Source organism: Ochotona princeps, chromosome 29, assembly GCF_030435755.1.
Source record: "Ochotona princeps isolate mOchPri1 chromosome 29, mOchPri1.hap1, whole genome shotgun sequence".
NCBI lineage: Eukaryota > Metazoa > Chordata > Mammalia > Lagomorpha > Ochotonidae > Ochotona > Ochotona princeps.
In genome coordinates, this window is record NC_080860.1 from 19930924 (window position 1) to 19948861 (window position 17938).

Genomic DNA, 17938 nt, shown 5'->3' on the forward strand with positions numbered 1-17938 from the left:
CCTGCAAAAGAGCTTCCGGAGCTTTAATGGAGCGCGCGTCTGCAGCTCTGCGAGGGGAGGGGTGGAGGCCAGCCTTGACCACGTGTGGTGGCGGGAGGAGGGCTGCCAATGTTCAGGTGCTGAGGGGGGATACACTGTGCTCCTGGGAGCTGGTTTGCTAACAGATGAACACGCCAGCAAGGGGAGGCTGAGGGAAGCCCACCAGACCCCCAGTGGGAGGCTGGTCTCCAATACACCTGCCTACCTGTGCGATCAGATCCCTGCGTTCCATGGATGCCTGTGTGTACACACACTCACTCACCTCCCAAAAGGGTAGCCACTGACTGCTTCACAGGTGCAGGCCCAATGGAGGGCACTGGCGGGTGGCTGGAGTGGATGACAACCAGCTCTGCTATGCCCCCTACCCACCAAGTGTAGTCCCAACTGTCCCTCAAGCTCCTGGCCACCCTGCCTCTCTGACTTGGCTGGTCAGTGGACTGATGCCAGGGAGTGGGTAGGGTCCCTGCCCCTGTTACCTGGGCAGAGATGGTGCCAGGGGCTTGCTGTCCTGCCTGGGAATGGGTTTTCGTGGGAGGGTCCCGCTCAGGGAGGGGTGCATGGCAGTCACCCTTCCCTTCCTGCCATGCATTCATGCATCTAGGGTAGCCCTCTTGAGAACTTGGGGTGGGGGAGGAAATTGGCCCTGAAACTGTGGGCTTCAGGTGTGCAGTCTCCCCTTTGCCCATCTCTATGGCTTCTGTGTTCTGTCCTTCCAGGCATGGAATGCCAGGTGCAGGTGGGGTGGGCACATGGGTGCTTCTGGGATCCCAGCCACTCCCTGCTGGGGCGTGGTGGTCTGTGTCTTCACTTTTTTTTTTTCGTGCTTGCTGTCACATTCATCACCTCTGCCCACAAAGGTGCAAGCAGAGCCGTTCAGTGTGGCCTATAGCCCTGCTACACCCTCTGTTCTACCCATCTCCTGAGTGGACGTGGAGCCCCCTGGTGTGTGACAGGTGTCGTCCCAGCCCTACCATGTGTCTTCAGCCTTCCTTGGCCACCCTTGAGAACAGCTGCAGGAGAAATAAGGCTGGAATCTGTCGCCGTTGCCATCACTGCTCTTCCCCACCAGGGTGGGGGCTGTGGGCCTGGTGCACCCTGATGGGAGACCTCCATCCTGGGGGTGGTGATGGGGGCCTGGGTGTGGTCCTTACAGGAGAGGCAAGAAGGAGGTTGAGGGAGAGAGGGAGGGAGGGAAGGGCGTCCAGGGCCAGGGACAGTGGGGAACAGCCCCGAGTCCCCATTCCAAGCAGGGATCCCAGAACCCTCTCAGCACTCCCTGGAATAGCCGCTATGGGCTCTTCCTCTCCCTTCCTTAAGCTCTTTCTTCCTCTGCTACTTGTTATGAGACCCCCATGGTTGGTGCCTGGGAGGATTGGTGGGGCATTCGGCAGCCCCTGTCCTTGAGTGCAGTGTTTTAGGATTAGGACACACTGGCGACAGTGCACAGGTGTGTGAGCATCTGCAGAATGCTGTGAGGGGTGCATAAGCACCTAGGGTGCTATGAGGGGCATGTGAATACCTGCAGGGTGCTGTGAGTGGTACATGAAAGCCTAGGGTGCTGTGAGAGGTATGTGAACACCTGCAGGGTGCTGTGAGGGGCGTGTGAACGCCTAGGGTACTGTGAGGGGTGCTCGGGATTGCACGCTAGGCTGGGTTATGTTGCACAAGGGTTTGCATCTGAGGGACCAGGTATATATGTGCATACGACCAGGCTTGTGGAAGGGGGGCCCAGGCTTTCCCATGAGCACCAGCTGACTCACACGTTTGCTGGGTGAAGTCATAGCCCGTTTTTAGCTCCCTGAGGTCATTTGCCATAGGGGACTCAGAGCCTTGGGATCCCGCTGCCAGGTGCTGGGCCCTGGTATTGGTGGGTGATGCTGCAGGACGACTCTGCTCTCTGGACCCTGTCCCATTCCCAGCCAGGGTCACAGCAACATTGAGGTCCCATGATGTCCTCTCTCCCACCTCCTCCCCTCATCCACCCATTGTCCTACTGGGGAGTAGGGGTCTTCCCCTGAGAGTTTAATGTATGTAAATGCATGCAAATCTACTCAGGGCACTGTCCCACTGGTACGGTGTCCTAGGCAACACCCCTCAGCCTTGCTGCTCCCCTCCCAGTCCCCAACAAACACCGTACCCCTCCATGCCTGGCCTCTCACCCTGATGCTCCCTGGCCCCACGAGGGTCTGCAGGAGGGAATGCAGGGCCCCAAGCCCCCATCGCCACGTACAACCCAGGCCTGGCAGTAATGGCTGCCGTGCTGCCTCCCACGCTGGGCCGTGGCTTCTTTCCTTCCCCAGGGAAGAGGACATTCCCCACCCCTACTTCCTAGTCAGGTCCCCAGCCTGTGGTGGGGCAAGATGAGGTCCCCAAGGCCTCCTTGCTACTGGGTAAGTGCTTGAAATCCTGCCTCCCCCATCAGTCATGAAGATCTGGCCAGGTGTCGGCCTCAGTTTCCCCAGCCCAGAGGTCACCAATAATCACTGGGGGCACCTGCCAGGGGTGAGGCGTGTTGTGGCCTCAGCCCTCCTGGCTCACCAGATCCTACAGGAGGCACCTGTTGGAGCAGGCTCCTCCTCAGACCCCTGCAGGACAGGCATGTCAGGGAGGCCGAGTCAGGAAAAGATCCCAAACCCAGGCAGGCTTCTTGTCCCTCAGGTCCAGGGCACATCTGGGTATGTCCTCTGCCTAGGGCAACAGCTCAGATGTCCAGAGCCCTCGGGGAGTGAGGCAGGGGACCCATCCTGCAAGGCTCAGGGGCCCCAGGCCGTGCAGCAGGGCCTGTCTTCCTGCTGACCCAGCCCTGGCTCCCGGGAATGTTCTCCCAACCCATGGCCCGCCCACCATGGCGGCTAGGGTTTCAGCCCCTGCTGACTGCTGATTCCGGGAATACTGGTGCTGTGGTGGCCTTGGGTGGCTGGGGGCTCAGAGGCTGACTCTGGCTGCCACTCAGCCTGGGCAGGGGCTAGCCCGTGCTCTTAGAGCCTGTTCCGGGCAGATGACCTATGGGCCCCTTGTAGAAACTCCAGACCAGAGCTGGCTGGCTTGGAGCACCACTGACCACTGTACTGTACCAGGGCAGGATGACGAGAGTAGCCCCAGGCTCTGTCGGCCCTCATTGGCCTAAGATAGGACCCCCAGGGGTCTTAGTCTTAGCTCCAGGTTCAAGTAGGAGCAGACTGTTCCCACCCAAAGCCCCAGAGTGTTTGGGACAGAATCAGCAAGGAAGGTATTTTGGTGCTTGTGGATGCACAGGGCATTCTGGGAGTTGGGTATTTCTGTCCTGCGAGGGCGTCTGGCTGGCCTTCGGGGACAGGAGCCCGGGAGGGGCCGCAGGAGTCAGCGTGAGGAGCTGAAGCAGCCTCCCCCATGGCTTCCACACTCAGGGGTCTTGGGGAGGGCAGGAGGCAGCTCTGTCTACCAGGAGGGTCCCCATAATGTCCCTCCAAGCACCTCCAGAAGGAGCCTGTGATAGCCAGGCCTTGGGGCTCACTCAGGGAGAGGTTGCCAGACTACTCTTTGTGGGGGCTTACCCTGGACGCCTGGTGGGGAGCTGGCCCCCTCCACCACCAGCAGGACCAGCTGCCAGTATCAGAGGTCAGGAGCATTCTGCTGTGCTCATTGACCCTGACAGAGATGGACCTTGGGCTGGTGGACTTGGGCAGGCACCCCAACATCCTGACCAGTGTGAGCCAACCAAGACAAAGGCTGCCAGGGGCTAGGAAGGGTAGAGGGCCTACACTGCACTCCACCCCCCATTTAATCTCCCCACTCCTCCATCTTGTCTCAGGAGCAGAGCCCGGGCAGCCAGGCCTCCCTGGCCACCATGCCAGAGGCACCCGAGGTACTGGAAGAGACAGTGACAGTGGAGGAGGACCCTGGCACACCCACCTCCCATGTGTCCATCGTGACCTCGGAAGACGGCACGACCCGGCGCACGGAAACTAAGGTAGAGCTGGGCCCAACTGAGGATGAGCGGCTGGGAGGCCAGAGCCGGCTCACCTGTAGAATAGAGAGGTGGGGAACATGTGGTATTTGGTTGGGAAACCGAGCTGTCCTGGGCTTTCAAGGTATCCCTCAACTTCCCCACTTGTCCACCAGGTCACCAAGACAGTGAAGACAGTGACCACACGGACAGTACGACAAGTGCCTGTGGGCCCAGATGGACTGCCCCTGCTGGACGGCGGCCCCCCACTTGGCCCTTTTGCAGATGGCCCCCTGGACCGGCATTTCCTGCTGCGTGGAGGTGGCGGTGGCCCAGCTGCCACACTCTCCCGAGCCTACCTCGGCAGTGGCAGTGGCGGCTTTCCTGATGTCCTTGAACCCCGCGATGGCCCCAATTATGGCAGCCTATCCCGAGGCCTGGGCATGCGGCCCCCACGTGCCGGACCCCTGGGCCCTGGCCCTGTGGACGGCTGCTTTACCCTGCCCGGCCGTCGGGAGGCCTTCCCCTCTGGCCCTGAGTCTGGGCCCCCACAACCACCTGGGGGCCGCTCCCTGCCCGAGCGCTTCCAGGCAGAGCCCTACGGCCTGGAGGATGACTCGCGCAGCCTGGCCAATGATGATGAGGGCGGTCCCGAGCTGGACCCCGACTATGGCACAGCCCCTCGGAGGAGGCCCGAGTGCGGGCGCGGGCTGCGTGCCAGGTGAGCACCCTCACCCTATCCCACCCACCCTGACCACCAGCAATCACTGCCACATCCTCCAGAAAGTCTGCGTTCTGTTCCCCCAGTGAAACTGCTGGCGTTGAGTTGGTCAGGCATGCTTGGATATGACCTGACTTTGGCTCTTGTAAGTGCAGGCACACAGGAGGGTGGATATTAGACTGAGCAGCCCGCTGACGGCTTTCTAGCCAATGACCATCAGGGCCTGAGCCCTAAAGACTCTGGGGTTCCTCCCCCCGGAACCCAAGGACCCTGGGCCTTCCCCTCATCTCCTCCTGCAGAGTGGGCCCGAGTGCCAGTCACCTGATCCCCCTCCTCCAAGCCCTGCTGCCCTTCTTAGCTTCCTGGAAAGTGGCTGCAACCCACAGGGGCCCCCTGAGAGCCTCAGTACCCCCAACGGGTGTTCTTCTTGGGAGAGCCTTATCTAGGGAGGGTCATCTACTTCCCTCCCCCCAGCCCCACAGCATCCTGGTGCCAGCTGGAGATGGGGGTGTTGCAGGCAGGGGAAGGGATCCGGAAGGCACTGTTGGAGTGAGTGAGTGACAGATGGATTTAACTCCAACTCTGTCCTGATCGGTTCTTACCCAAACTGGCTTTTGCACTAAGAGCCAGGGTACGGGTGTCCCTGGCCCAGCCCTGCTCCATCAGAGAGCACCTGGTCCCCAGGAGTAGGTATCAGAAGGTTCATGGGGACCTGTCCACCTGCACAGGACCTACGAGGACATGGCAGAGGATGGCACCGGCGGTGAGCTGCTGTTAGAGGAGCGGGCCCCATTCCCCGCAGCGACCGCACCCCTGGCCCAGCCCGAGCGGGGCAGCCTCGGCAGCCTGGACCGGGTGGCACGACGCTCGCCCTCGGTGGACAGCGCCCGCAAGGAGCCACGCTGGCGGGACCCGGAGCTGCCCGAGGTGCTGGCAATGCTGCGGCACCCCGTAGACCCCGTGAAGGCCAATGCGGCTGCCTACCTGCAGCACCTGTGCTTCGAGAACGAAGGCATCAAGCGACGTGTACGGCAGCTGCGGGGGCTTCCACTGCTCGTGGCATTGCTGGACCACCCACGGGCTGAGGTGCGGCGCCGGGCCTGCGGGGCACTGCGCAACCTCTCCTATGGCCGGGACGCTGACAACAAGGCTGCCATCCGGGACTGTGGTGGTGTACCAGCCCTGGTGCGCCTGCTGCGGGCTGCCCGGGACAACGAGGTTCGGGAGCTCGTCACTGGTGAGTGGCATCTGGCCACACCTGCGTGACCCCCACCCTGCATCCCCCAGGAAGAGAACAGAGAGAGCAGGGGCTTATCCTGGGAGTGGGGAGGCCGTGGTGAACATCCTGGTGGCCAGGAGTGTGGGCTGCTGGGACAGCTTGGTCAGGTGGCAAAATAAGACAGGTCCCCCAGTCACATTAGGGCACTGCAGGCCTCCTCTCTATCCTGCCCCAGTGGCATCACATGACCATCTCTACAAGGCCTTGGGGCCAGAAGATAGCAGGGAGGTGATGGCATCTGCCTTACCCACCTCCCTGCTCCACTGTACCCAGCGCTTCTACCGTTCCTTACCCCCAAGCTGGAAGCTGCTGCTCAGTGCCCCTTGTCTCTCTGGCCTGAGTCAGGAGGGCCTCCAATGCCTCTCACAGTCTTCCTGATGCCAACCTGGGCACAAGGACGGTGGCAGGTCTTGAGTGGGCAGGGGTGCTCCCAGGAAGGGCGGGGATTGGGTCAGCCAGCCATCGGTGGCACCCGCAGGCACCCTCTGGAACCTGTCATCATACGAGCCCCTGAAGATGGTCATCATCGACCACGGCCTGCAGACCCTCACGCACGAGGTCATCGTGCCCCATTCAGGCTGGGAGCGTGAGCCCAACGAGGACTCCAAGCCCCGGGACGCCGAGTGGACAACTGTCTTCAAGAACACATCTGGCTGTTTGAGGTGTGGGCAGGGCTGGCCCAGACCCCGCCCACCACCCCGGGTCCCTGCTGTCCTTCCTGGCTATGCATGGGGAGTACTCATTGTTGTCAGGAATTCCTTGGGCCACCTCTGTCCCTTCCAATTTACTCCAGAAGCTGCCATCTCCCTGGGGGAGGTGCTGGGCTGTGGCAAAGTCCATTTTGTGGAGGAACGCAAGCCCTCCAAGCAAGACAGGGCTGGAGGGGGGTGAGGCTGGAGAAGGCCCCTTGGTGGAGGCTGGGGGCTCACCAGCATCTTCCTTTCCATTGGCCCGCCAGGAATGTGAGCTCAGATGGTGCCGAGGCCCGGCGGAGACTCCGGGAGTGTGAGGGCCTGGTGGATGCCCTCCTGCATGCCCTTCAATCGGCTGTGGGCAGGAAGGACACGGACAACAAGGTGGGTGGGACAGAGTGGAGATGGGCTCGCAGCCTTCTGCTGAAGGTCTAGGAGCCAGCCGCTGCAGGAGCTGGGACTGGGTCTGTCCAGGACAGTGTAGAGAGGAATGGCTGTGTGGGTCTGCAGTGTTCTGAATATGGCCCCCCAGAAATGGCCACAGCCCCTCCGTGCCAATTCTCACTCATCTGGATCTGCTCCCCATTCCCAGGCCTCCCAGGCAGGCAGGCTGGGGGCACACTGGCTAGGGGGGTGAGTGTCCCCGAGACCTGAGGTCCCACCTCATGCTCACCTCCCCTCTCTTGCACCCGCACAGTCAGTAGAAAACTGTGTGTGCATCATGCGGAACCTGTCGTACCATGTGCACAAGGAGGTGCCCGGAGCTGACAGGTACCAGGAAGCTGAGCCAGGGCCACCAGGCAGCACCAACGTGGGCTCCCAGCGACGGAGGCGGGATGATGCCAGCTGCTTCGGTGGCAAGAAGGCCAAAGGTGAGTGGGTGAGATAGGGTCCTGCCTGGTTACACCCCCATCCCTCCCCTTTCCCAGACTGCAGGCCCTCCAGGGTGCCCATGCAGCAGGCAACTCAAGAGGCTGGAGGATTCTTCACACAGGAGCCAGGAAGGGGGCAAACAGCCTACAGGGGGGAAGCCGGGGTGTGAGTTCCAGCCCTGCCCCTATGCAGTATAGGCCATGGTGTCAGGGGAGGCTGGGGCAATGGGCAAGAAACTGCAGAGGAGGAGGGCAGGAAGGAGAGGCTGCGATGGGCCTTACCTGTGCTCATCTCTGGGAAAGGTTCCGCAGGCCTGTCACCTGGCAGAGTACCCCTGGACATGTCCTGTCTTCCTGCCCTGCCTTCTGGCCACTACCCCCCCAGGCAGCAGCTACTGCTGCAGAGCCTGTTTGCACCTCTGAGCCCTAGCTTTCCCTGGGGTGTTCAGCCTTGCTCCCCGCCACCCTGACCCCAGGGTGTGCAGTGGAGACATAGGGGACACTCGGAGGGTTCCCCACTGAGGCTGCTCTCCTCTCTCCTGTGCTTCCTGTGGCCACCCAGAGGACTGGTTCCATCAAGGTGAGTGACGGATATGTGTCTGCATGGTCCCTGCCCTCAGCCAGGCTAGAGGGCTCACACTATCACTGCCTTGACAACCGCAGGGCAGTAAGTACCCAGGAAAGCCGCTCAGTCCCCGTCCCCAACCCCCAGGTCCGTCACCCTGGCCGCTGTCTCCATGCCAACTGCTTGGAGACACACACACACAGGGGCAGGAATGCGTTCCCCCACCCAGCCAGCCCTTGGGTGAGAGGCCAGCCCAAGGGGCTGCTCCTGCAACCTTGGACTCTACTACTTGGGGAAGGCTGGGGCAGCACCGAGAGGGGGCACGTGCATGGCCCCAGAGATGTCTAATGGCTCCCACAGGAGGCCCCTGCTTATCTGAGTTCAGCTCTCCTCCCTTCTGGGGGAGTTAGGAGCTGTGGCTTGAGTGCCTGGAGGTGGAGGGCTGGGTGCCTGCCAGGAGGGAGCATTCCCCTTGCTCACCAAGTTGTATTCCTAGCAGTTTTTTTGTCTATACCTGTTGCCTCCAGCCTTGGCTCCTGCCCACACAGAGCTGCACAGGAACCCTGAGGAGTCATATGACATGCCTCTCAGCATGTGATGCGGGCGCCACAGGTCCTAAGCCTCCTCATGGCTACCACCGCCTTCCCCTCTGGTCCACCTGCCTGTGAGGCTCCAAACAGCTCCAAGCAGTGCCTGCCCCCAGATGGTGGGGTGCTCTCTGGGGCCTCTGGGCAGGAGACCCTCATCCTGGCATGCTTCTGCCCACCCCCAGCTCAGGGTCCACCTCACCTCTAGCCATCCTTCTCTTCCAGGGAAGAAGGATGGTGAGACAGACCAGAACTTTGACACGCTGGACCTGCCCAAGCGGACGGAAGCCGCCAAAGGTGAGCCTGTGACCAGCAACAAAGCCAGTGCCGCTGCAGTGGGCCCCAGCTCCGTAGGCGATCACAGATGTGGGGCTCCCCAGAGGTCCCTGGGCACCTGTGCAGAGTCAGGATCAATGCCATGGGTCAGTTGATTGAGGATTGCTGGGGAGATAAGCCCTAGAGGGCAGCAGACAGCAGGTGAAGTGGGGTGAAGGGCAGCCTTCTGGGCTGGGAACCAGGAGGTGTGGTCAGACCCAGGAACGGAGATGGGCTGGGAGTCCCAGGGGTGGGGTGTGGTGTGGGTGCATCCCCCACCTGTTGAATTCCTGTGGCTCTGTGCTTCTATTAAGATCCTACCTGCCTGAGATGCTTCCCAGTGGGTGGAGGTGGCCAAGCGACCCCAGCCACTGGGGGTCACAGGGAGTCTAGGGGAGAGGGTTGCATCACAGGTACAGAGGAAGACAGCTTCCTGAGACAGGACAGGCAGGCATGGGTTGATGGGTGAGGGAGGAGGCCCTGGAGTGAGTGCAGATGGCGGGTGCTCTGTGCATGCCCAGGCTTTGAGCTGCTGTACCAGCCCGAGGTGGTGCGGCTCTATCTCTCGCTCCTCACGGAGAGCCGGAATTTCAATACCCTGGAGGCAGCCGCAGGAGCCCTGCAGAACCTCAGCGCCGGCAATTGGATGGTGAGATGGGAGGCCTGCCCTGTGCACTGCGCAGGCTCGGGACCCCACCCCTGGACGATAGGAGGAGGGAGGAGTGGCCCTCGAGCTGCGGGCAGTACAGCCCAGCCCAGCTGGTGGGGACAGCCAGGGTCAGGGAGCAAGTCTGCCCTAAGCATCCCATCCCCCAACCGCCGCAGTGGGCCACCTACATCCGTGCCACGGTTCGCAAGGAGCGCGGACTCCCAGTGCTGGTGGAGCTGCTGCAGTCTGAGACGGACAAGGTGGTGCGGGCCGTGGCCATTGCACTGCGGAACCTCTCGCTGGACCGGCGCAACAAGGACCTCATTGGTGAGAGAGGAGCCAGGCAGGCCACGGGGGTGGAGGATGGATGGTTCTGGAGCTCTCCTGGCAGCGTGATGTCCTAGGGCCCTCCTGGCCCTCCTGGTGCCGTCCCTCATCCACCTCCGCGCCACAGGAACGCCATATTTTTCCTGAGGGGCAGGGCAGAGGCTGTCCTAACAGCTCTCTTTGCCTCCCGGCCCGCCTAGGGAGCTACGCCATGGCAGAGCTAGTGCGAAACGTGCGCAATGCGCAGGCTCCCCCGCGCCCTGGAGCCCGTCTGGAGGAAGACACGGTGGTGGCCGTGCTCAACACCATCCACGAGATTGTGTCCGACAGCCTGGACAACGCCCGATCGCTTCTGCAGGCTCGTGGCGTGCCTGCACTGGTGGCCCTCTGCGCTGGCAGGTGCGCGGGGTGGGCGGGGCTCGCTGGCAGGTGGGGCGGGGCCTGATGAAGGAGGCATGGCTAGTGGCCACTGACCCCACCCTGGGGCCGGCCGCAGCCAGTCGGTGCGCGAGGCGAAGGCAGCGTCCCACGTGCTGCAGACCGTGTGGAGCTACAAGGAGCTGCGTGGGGCCCTGCAGCGGGACGGCTGGACCAAGGCGCGCTTCCAGGTGCGAACTGCCCTGCCCTCTGCCAGCTCAGGTCCCAGCCGCAGGAGAGGGTGCTGCGAGCTCACCCCCTGCGTTGTCTCTGCGTTGTGCTTTCTCAGTCTGCTGCAGCAGCCAGCAAGGTGCCTAAGGGAGCGCAGAGCCCGGGGGGCTTCGATGACAGCACGCTGCCGCTGGTGGACAAGAGCCTGGGTGCGTGAGGCTGACAGGTGGCGAGGTGGTGGAGAAGAGAGACCCTGTGTGGGCTGGGGGCCTGGATCACTGCTCCCTGGGGATTCTTGGTCACGTGCCGCCTGCGTGGGTGCCACTGCAGGGGTGGGGGTGGGGCATTGCTGGCAGGCAGAGGCCAGGCAGGGGTGCCAGGAAGTGGGCAGCAAAGGATGTCCAGCCGGCTTGGCAGCCCACAGCTCACGCCTGCTCTCACCCTTGCAGACAGTGAGAAGGCAGGTAGCCGGGAAGTGATTCCTCTGGACACACTTGGCCCGCCGGGTGAGTGCAGGTGCCCTGGGGGCTTGTGGGAAGAAGGGTGGGCAGTCTGGAGGGGTCGTGGAAAGGAGGGTAGGCAGATGGGAAGCCCTAGGCTGATGCTGGGAAGGTCTGCTGGCTGGACAATCAGTGCCCAACCACAGCCCTACCCCATTTAGGGGCCAGTGGGAGTGTCGATAGGAGTTGGGATGCTCCTACAGTGCCCCGTCTTATTCCTCTCCTCTGCTGCCCCCAGACCGCTACACCACGGTGGACCGTAGAGAACGCAAGGCCCGTGGTAGTGACCCCATGGGAGAGGCTTCCGAAAAGGAGCCATTGAAAGTGAGTAGTGATTGGCTGCCAGGGAAGGGGGTGGGTGCACCCTTCCCTCCTCAAGAGCATCCAGCTGCAGTCCTGAAGGCCTGAGCCCTGGACCATTGGGGGGCAGGGAGCACAGCTGAGCTGTCCACCCTTGCTGGGAGAGCAGGGTCCAGGAATGAAGGAATCTAGCCAGCTCGCCTACACCTTTCTCTGCACGTGCGTGCTAGGCGAGGCCCGCCACCTGTTCCCTGCCAGTTCTCCTGGCTTCACGCACAGGCCAGTGGACCCTCCAGCTCCGGCCAGCTCGGCTCACCCTCAGGACCCATCCTCAGGCCCCTCTCCCAGTCCCCCCACTAACCTACTGCTGTGTTCTGCCTCTTAACGCTGCTGCGCTCCTGCCTGCCCGCTCACCCACCTGCCATGCCTGCGTGCCTGCGCTGCAGCCCGACCCCGGCAGGAAGGCTCCTCCCCCTGGGCCCAGCAGGCCCGCAGTCAGGCTGGTGGACGCCGTGGGGGACACTAAGCCTCAGCCTGTTGACTCCTGGGTCTAGCTTGCATGCCTGGTACGTTGTTCTCTGTCCTGGTGGTTCGTCCCACTTGCCCCTTCCTCTTCTGGCTGGGGGCTTCTCGTAATAATTGCTGCTGGCTGCATGCTCTGTTCTCCCTGTGTACCCCCAGCAGCGCCACCCCTCACTCACCCACACACAAACTTGGTTCGGGGAAGGCCACACCTGGGGGCTAAGGGCGTGGATCAAGCAGGAAGGGTCCCCTGTATACCTGCCAGCTCTGGGCCTAAGGCCCCTGAGGGCCAACCCATGCCACCCCTGGACCGAGCTGCATCCATCCGATGTCTCCATCGGTCCCTGGAACCCTGAGCTTGCTTGTATGCTGTCCCGCCCCATCCCTCTCCCAGCCCTGCGTGTGTGGCTGCAACGCCCTCCTTCCTCTGCCTCTCCTTCCATAGGGCCTGGGCCCAGCCATGGGCTCCTAGGGACTGGATCGCCAGCAGGGCCGACCTGAGCAACACCGCTATGGAGCTCGGAGCCTCCTGGCATCAGGGCAACACCCCCTCCCGCTGCACTGCATCCCTCCTTCCCTGTACCCCACCCAACTCCCCGACCTGGTGCTGTGTTCCAAGGAGCTGCAAGAAAGGGCGCAAGACAGCAGGCCGCCTCAGGAAGGCGGGCCAGGTGGGGTGCAGGAAGGGGGCACAGGAGGCTTGTTGGGGACCAGCAGCAGAGTTGCCCAATGTGTGTGCGTGTGTGTGTGCGCGTGTGTGTGCCTGTACTTGCGTGCACAGTGCCCCAGGTGGGAGGGGCAGCAGGACGGGCATGGGGGCGGAGCTAGGCAGGGGTCAGGGCTCAGGGAGATGAGCTGAACTCCAGAGGGGCTGCCCTGGGTGGGGGCCCAACCCTGCAGGGAAGCCAGACCGTGGGGGCGGGTCTGGCTGTTTTGTTCCCTGCCCGGCCTGCGGAGTGGGCCAATGTGGTATGGGGGAGCCCTCGTGCCGCCCAGGTGTCCGCCTCCCCGTAACCTCAAGGAGTGCCTTCCGGGGCTGACTTTGGGGCGTCGGCAGAGACTACTGCTGTTCGGTGCCTGCTGTTTATGACTTTGGAAACAGAAGAAACATTATAACACTGAAGATGAGCATTTAAATGAAACCAAAATAAGACTATTGGTACACATCTAAATTTTTGTAAGAAAATGCAAAAAGTTAAAAAAAAAAAGACCAACAGAGCAACTTCCACCTTCTGTCTCTTGTGGGCTGCTGGTTCCCATCTGGGCTCTGAAGGCTGGGTGGTGGATGGGATGGCCACACCCACACGCAGGGCTGCACCTGCTGCGCCCCACACTGATGCACACTGGGTGGTTGACTGTGTCCTCAAGCCCAGACTTGGTGTAGCCACAGGTAGGCTCAGCCCGGACAGGGTTGCTCTCTGGGTCTAATCTGGAAACTGGGTCCCTCAGAGGCGGCTGAGCACATGTGTGACAGATGGGTAATGGGATCTGGAAGACCTGGCGGACAAGGCACTTGGGCATCCGGATAAGGAGGAGCCTCTCCACTTTACCCTAGCACCTGTTAGGGGGCTGGGCATGAAGGCTGGATTACTGCCTGCTTCGCTTGGGCTTCCTGGGCAGGCAGTTATGCCTAGTGGTGGTGGGGGAGGAAGAGGCTTCAGGTTCCCCTGGTCAGAACACTAACAACATCCAGGTTCAGGTGGGCTGACCAGGAGTAGCCAGCCAAGGGCCCACCTAGAGTGTCCAGCACCCAGAACAGGCAGCCAAGCGTGTGGGATTACAGCAAGGGAGGTGGAGAAGAACAGGACTGAGCTGGCAAATATTAAATCTTTACTAAAATATTAGATCTTTAATTTCCACAATATGCAGTTCATGTCCAAGGTGATTCCGGCTGCCTGGACTGAGTAAAGAGGTTAGATAGAGCTCATTGTATCAGAGGTGCAGACAGGGCTGGAAAGTGGAGCTATGGCTGAGGCACTCTGCTGCCACCTGCTGGCAGGAACCTGGAGGACTTGGGGACAAGGCATGGTTGGTAGGTGCCAAAAGCCACAGATAGCATAGGGAGGCAGGTGTGGCCAGGGCCCAGGACTTTCAGGCACTAAGTATGCCTGGCACTTGAAGGCAGATACCCCAGGCAGCAGTAACAGAAGCGGGGTTGGCAGGGGCCAGCTTGTCGGAGGGACCCAGGCAGGGTGCAGGGTCGAGGTCACGCTGGGCTGCCTGGGCCCACATAGATGGCCTTCTCCAGCCCATCCACCACCTGGATGTGTTCCAACATGGCACTGTAGTGGGTGCACTCAAAGCTGCTGCTTCCACGCACGTGCGCCAGGAAGTCTGGGGCCCCTGGACAGATGACGTTGTCAGCCAGCAGCACTGTCCCCTTCCGTAACAGGCCACACTGCTGTGGGGGACAGAGAGAGATGGCCCTTGGGGCAGGGTAGGGTCAGGCATGCCCACATGGGAACCCCAGGTGGAGTTCATGGTTCTTGGCTTCAGCCAGGTCCGGCCTTGGCTGTTGTGAGTCATTTGGGGAGTGAGCCAGAGGATGGAAGATTTTTTTTTTTCTCTCTGTCTCCCTCTTTTTGTATTCTGCTTTCTAAATAGTCAAACAGGAGGTTAAGAACTAGGGGCTGGTGTTGGAGCATAGCATGGGAAGCCCCTGCCTGGGATGCTGCCACCCCGCTTGGCACTGACTGCTCCACTTCTGATCAGGATCCCTGCAAATGCTCCTGGGAAAGCAGTGGAGGATGGTCCAAGAGCTAGGGCACCTGCAGCCACATGGGACACCTGCATGGTGTTCCTGTCATGGCTGAGCTCACCTCCAGGAGCAGTGTGTCCGGCAGGTAGCGCTCCTTCCAGTGGTCCAGGAACACCATGTCCAGGGTGTCCACGTCATGCTGCTGCTTCAGCTGGGGGATGAGGTCCTGGGACGCCCCCAGCAGCACAGTGACCTGTAACAGCAGCTGTTGGTACCTCCCTGGGCACCAGCTGGGCACGGCTGCAGCCCATCCTCCCCACCCCTGCTCCAGGTCAGCCTCCCCACTCTCCCGCTCTTGGGAGGGGACCGTGAGTCGATGCCCACATTGGCCATGTGGGTCAGGGAAGCTGCACCTTGTCCTGCAGGCCGGCAAAGTCCAGCATCTGCTGGGTGATGGCAGCAAAGTCAGGGTTGATCTCCATGGTGAACAGCCGCCCGCCCGGGGGCAGCAGGCGGGCCATGCGCACAGCCGAGTAGCCACAGTAGGCCCCCAGCTCCAGCAGCAGGGAGGGGCGGTACTCCTGTATCACTGCATCCAAGATCTCTCCTGCAAGGGACAGGGGCAGTAGAGGGTGGCTTGAGGGCAGGTGGGGGTGGGAGGTGCCTGGCCCAGCTCCCCTCTCTCTCTTCCTCCATTGGGGTCTGTTGCCTACGCCCCCCCCCCAGCTCCCAGCTCGCAGACCCCTGGTTCCACTGTACACCTTATCCCTATGCCCTACCATGCTGTCTCCCTGACACTGGAAGGTACATATGGTGCCCCCTCATGGGGGTGGGGGGTGACCAGCAGGGGCTGTTCTTGTCCCCCCCACCCAGGGGCTGCAGCTAAGACGCCTGTGTCCAGGTGGGAGTTCAAAGTCAACAGAAGAGCCAGGGAGAACCTGCCAGGCTGGTCCCATGACTCATGTCCGGAGGTCAGAAGGAACCCCACCCACCCCCCACCCAGTGCAGGAGCTTCTGAACCCAGGGTGCTGAGAAGCCCTGGAGGCTGATGTTGGTGGACAGCCCAGTCGCCCGTGTTTCCCCTGCACAGACAAGCACTGTCTACCTGTTCCGTGTAGACAGTGGTCTGGGTACAGGCTGGGGCACAAGAGGCCAGTCTGCTGTCTACATAACCTTTGTCCAGAGGGCGGGCTCTGGACCTGCGGTTGAGTCCATGCAACTCCAGACCACTCCCTCTCCCTGGCCTGGGTGCAGCCACAACCCTAGAGACAAGATGCCAACAGGTTCCCTCAGCCCTGGCCTGAGGACCCCACCCCTCCCCAGTGACCACACCCGTGCCCTCTGAATGCCGGGACTCTCACCTTTCTTTTTGCCCACAATCATGGTTCGCTCCTGCGAGCAGAAGGCGTCGATGGCCTGCAGCACGCTCTGCGGGTCCCCGCGCTGAGCGTGCTGCTGCACGTGGCGCAGGATGCGGATCTCCTTGCTGTCGCCCATGCTGTTGGAAGCGGCTGCAGACAGACAGACAGCAAGACTGCGTGCTGCTGGTCAGCAGCGGCTGGCACTGCCCGCAGGGGGCGGGGTCTGGCAGGGTTGGGCGGGGCGAAGTGTGGGCGTGGCAGAGGTGGGGCGGGGCCCGATGGGTGTGGCTCAGACGGGGTGGAGTGGCAGAGTTTGGGTGGGGCGGGACAGGCCTGAGAGGGGGCGTGGTGAAGCTTGATAGACGTGTGGCGCAGATTGGGAAAGGGCGTGGATGGCAGGGCTCGGGGCGTGGCTGGGAGGGCGTGGCGTGGCTAGGGGCGGGGCTCCCTGCTCCTCCTCCGCCGCATCCAGGCAGCGATGGCCGCCCCGCGGTGCATGGGGCTGGGGTGGCCTGTGGCCTTCTAGGCCGGAAGCCTGTCCCCGGCTCGGCTCCCTGGGCCTTCCCTCGGGGAAAGGCGTGGAAGCTGGCTCTCACCTGCACGGGGCCCGACTGCGGAGCTGAGGAAGGACCCGCCGAGGGGAGCGCGCCCAGTGCCAAGGCCGGAGCCCCGCCTGGACCTCTGGACGCAGGGATTCCGAATGAGCTTCCTGCCGGCGCTCACTTCCGCCAGCGTCCTTCCCACCCCGCCGCCTGCTGCCCGCCTCCACGCGCTCCGCGGGGACTTTGGACAGATGGGAAGAAGTTTGTTTTGGCGTGGGTTGGTTTATCAGAATGAGCGTGTGGATTTGCAGGAAACGCGCAAAACACTGTCTCTAAATTCCATTTCCCGAACTTAAGCACCATCCCCCGCAGAGTCGTCACCCCTCCAGCCCCTCCATGGCCAAGCCAAGCTCCGACCACTTGCCTCTCTCCCATCCCCACGGTGAGGTCCCGCGAGGGGCGCGGGTCTGCCCAGCTGTGGTGTTCCAGGGTGGGCTGAGCCCAGCAGGGTGGAGTTCCCAAGGCTGAGTCCCCTACGGTGGCGGGGAAGAGGCTTGTAAGCAAAGCCAGGCCAGCACCTTGCAACTCGGATCAGATCCACCAGCCACAGTCAGCCCCTTAGCTTCCCAAAGTGCCCAGGGCCACAGGGTACAGAACAGAGCTGGAGAGGGGACAGACCTGCACCGGCATATCCCGGCTGCCGATCCTGGACATGGCCCAAGCACCCACCCGGCAGCCTGGGACCCCTGATCCCCACTCTATACCAGTCCCACCCCCCAGTGCCCAAGGCTGCTGTCCCCTGGTGGCCAGCATGGTGGCCCCACAGCCTGTCCCTCCTCACTCAGTTTCCATGTTGAGGGACAGGCAATTCCCAGGGCAGGCCCGGGGTGGGGATGTTGTTGCTCCACAAGGTTGAATGACCATCAGTGATATATTTGAGGATGGTTACAATGCCAAAGGATACATTTTGTGCGTTTTACAATTTTAAAAAAATATGGTAGACTAATTAAAAAAAAACAGCAAGCCCTTTTGTTGGGCCTCCCAGTTCCAACAAGGATAAGGATAAGGGACACGCAGTTCCCATGAGCACTTGGGGCCCAGGCAAACAAAGGCAGGGCTCCCAGCTCCCCCCGGGACTCTGGAACTCAGGTCATCTCTGGCTGGCCAGTGAGCTCGATGGGGAAGTGTGCCCCTTGGGGATGGGACACCTGTCCACTGTAGCTCCTCCTTGCTATGGGCCCTCCCGCAGTGTGGGCATAGAGAGGTCAGCAGGAGTCCCGCAGGTGCACGACCCTGGGTGGGGCAGGCCCTTGGTCAGCTGCCTTCCCCTGGATGTCTGGGGAGAAGGTGGAGTCTGGGCAGCCTCCTCTTCTGGAAGCAAAGCAGGTGCAGCGAGCTGTTCCTGTATCCACTGGGGCTGGGTACGGCCCTGTGTCCACTCCCCCAGGCACGTGCC

General features: G+C 61.9%; 2 protein-coding genes across 7 annotated transcripts in view; one reads left to right on the forward strand and one right to left on the reverse strand.

The window, feature by feature from the left end:
• The window catches only part of ARVCF (ARVCF delta catenin family member), a 35113-nt gene extending 21903 nt beyond the window's left edge, over positions 1-13210 (forward strand). For 3 of the 6 annotated variants that reach the window (XM_058656783.1, XM_004592075.2, XM_004592077.2), the window contains 17 exons: positions 3830-3988; positions 4141-4685; positions 5414-5922; positions 6443-6626; positions 6923-7040; positions 7354-7528; positions 8091-8108; positions 8906-8977; positions 9517-9644; positions 9821-9971; positions 10172-10370; positions 10468-10579; positions 10678-10768; positions 11009-11065; positions 11298-11383; positions 11806-11925; positions 12327-13210. In XM_058656783.1, the coding sequence (XP_058512766.1) occupies positions 3830-3988; positions 4141-4685; positions 5414-5922; positions 6443-6626; positions 6923-7040; positions 7354-7528; positions 8091-8108; positions 8906-8977; positions 9517-9644; positions 9821-9971; positions 10172-10370; positions 10468-10579; positions 10678-10768; positions 11009-11065; positions 11298-11383; positions 11806-11913 (2712 nt within the window). In that variant the 3' untranslated portion in view covers positions 11914-11925; positions 12327-13210. The remainder of the gene's footprint in view (positions 1-3829; positions 3989-4140; positions 4686-5413; positions 5923-6442; positions 6627-6922; positions 7041-7353; positions 7529-8090; positions 8109-8905; positions 8978-9516; positions 9645-9820; positions 9972-10171; positions 10371-10467; positions 10580-10677; positions 10769-11008; positions 11066-11297; positions 11384-11805; positions 11926-12326) is intronic. The other 3 variants (XM_058656784.1, XM_058656785.1, XM_004592076.2) reach the window with 3 other exon arrangements.
• A 594-nt stretch (positions 13211-13804) lies between these two features.
• LOC101523138 (catechol O-methyltransferase-like) lies at positions 13805-16696 on the reverse strand. The gene is made up of 5 exons (XM_058656468.1): positions 16537-16696; positions 15941-16090; positions 14993-15186; positions 14701-14832; positions 13805-14282 (listed from the first exon to the last, which is right to left on the reverse strand). Exons 2-5 carry the CDS (start codon positions 16074-16076, stop codon positions 14088-14090), a joined length of 657 nt encoding a protein of 218 aa, XP_058512451.1. The 5' UTR covers positions 16077-16090; positions 16537-16696; the 3' UTR covers positions 13805-14087.
• Between the last annotated feature and the right edge of the window lie 1242 nt (positions 16697-17938).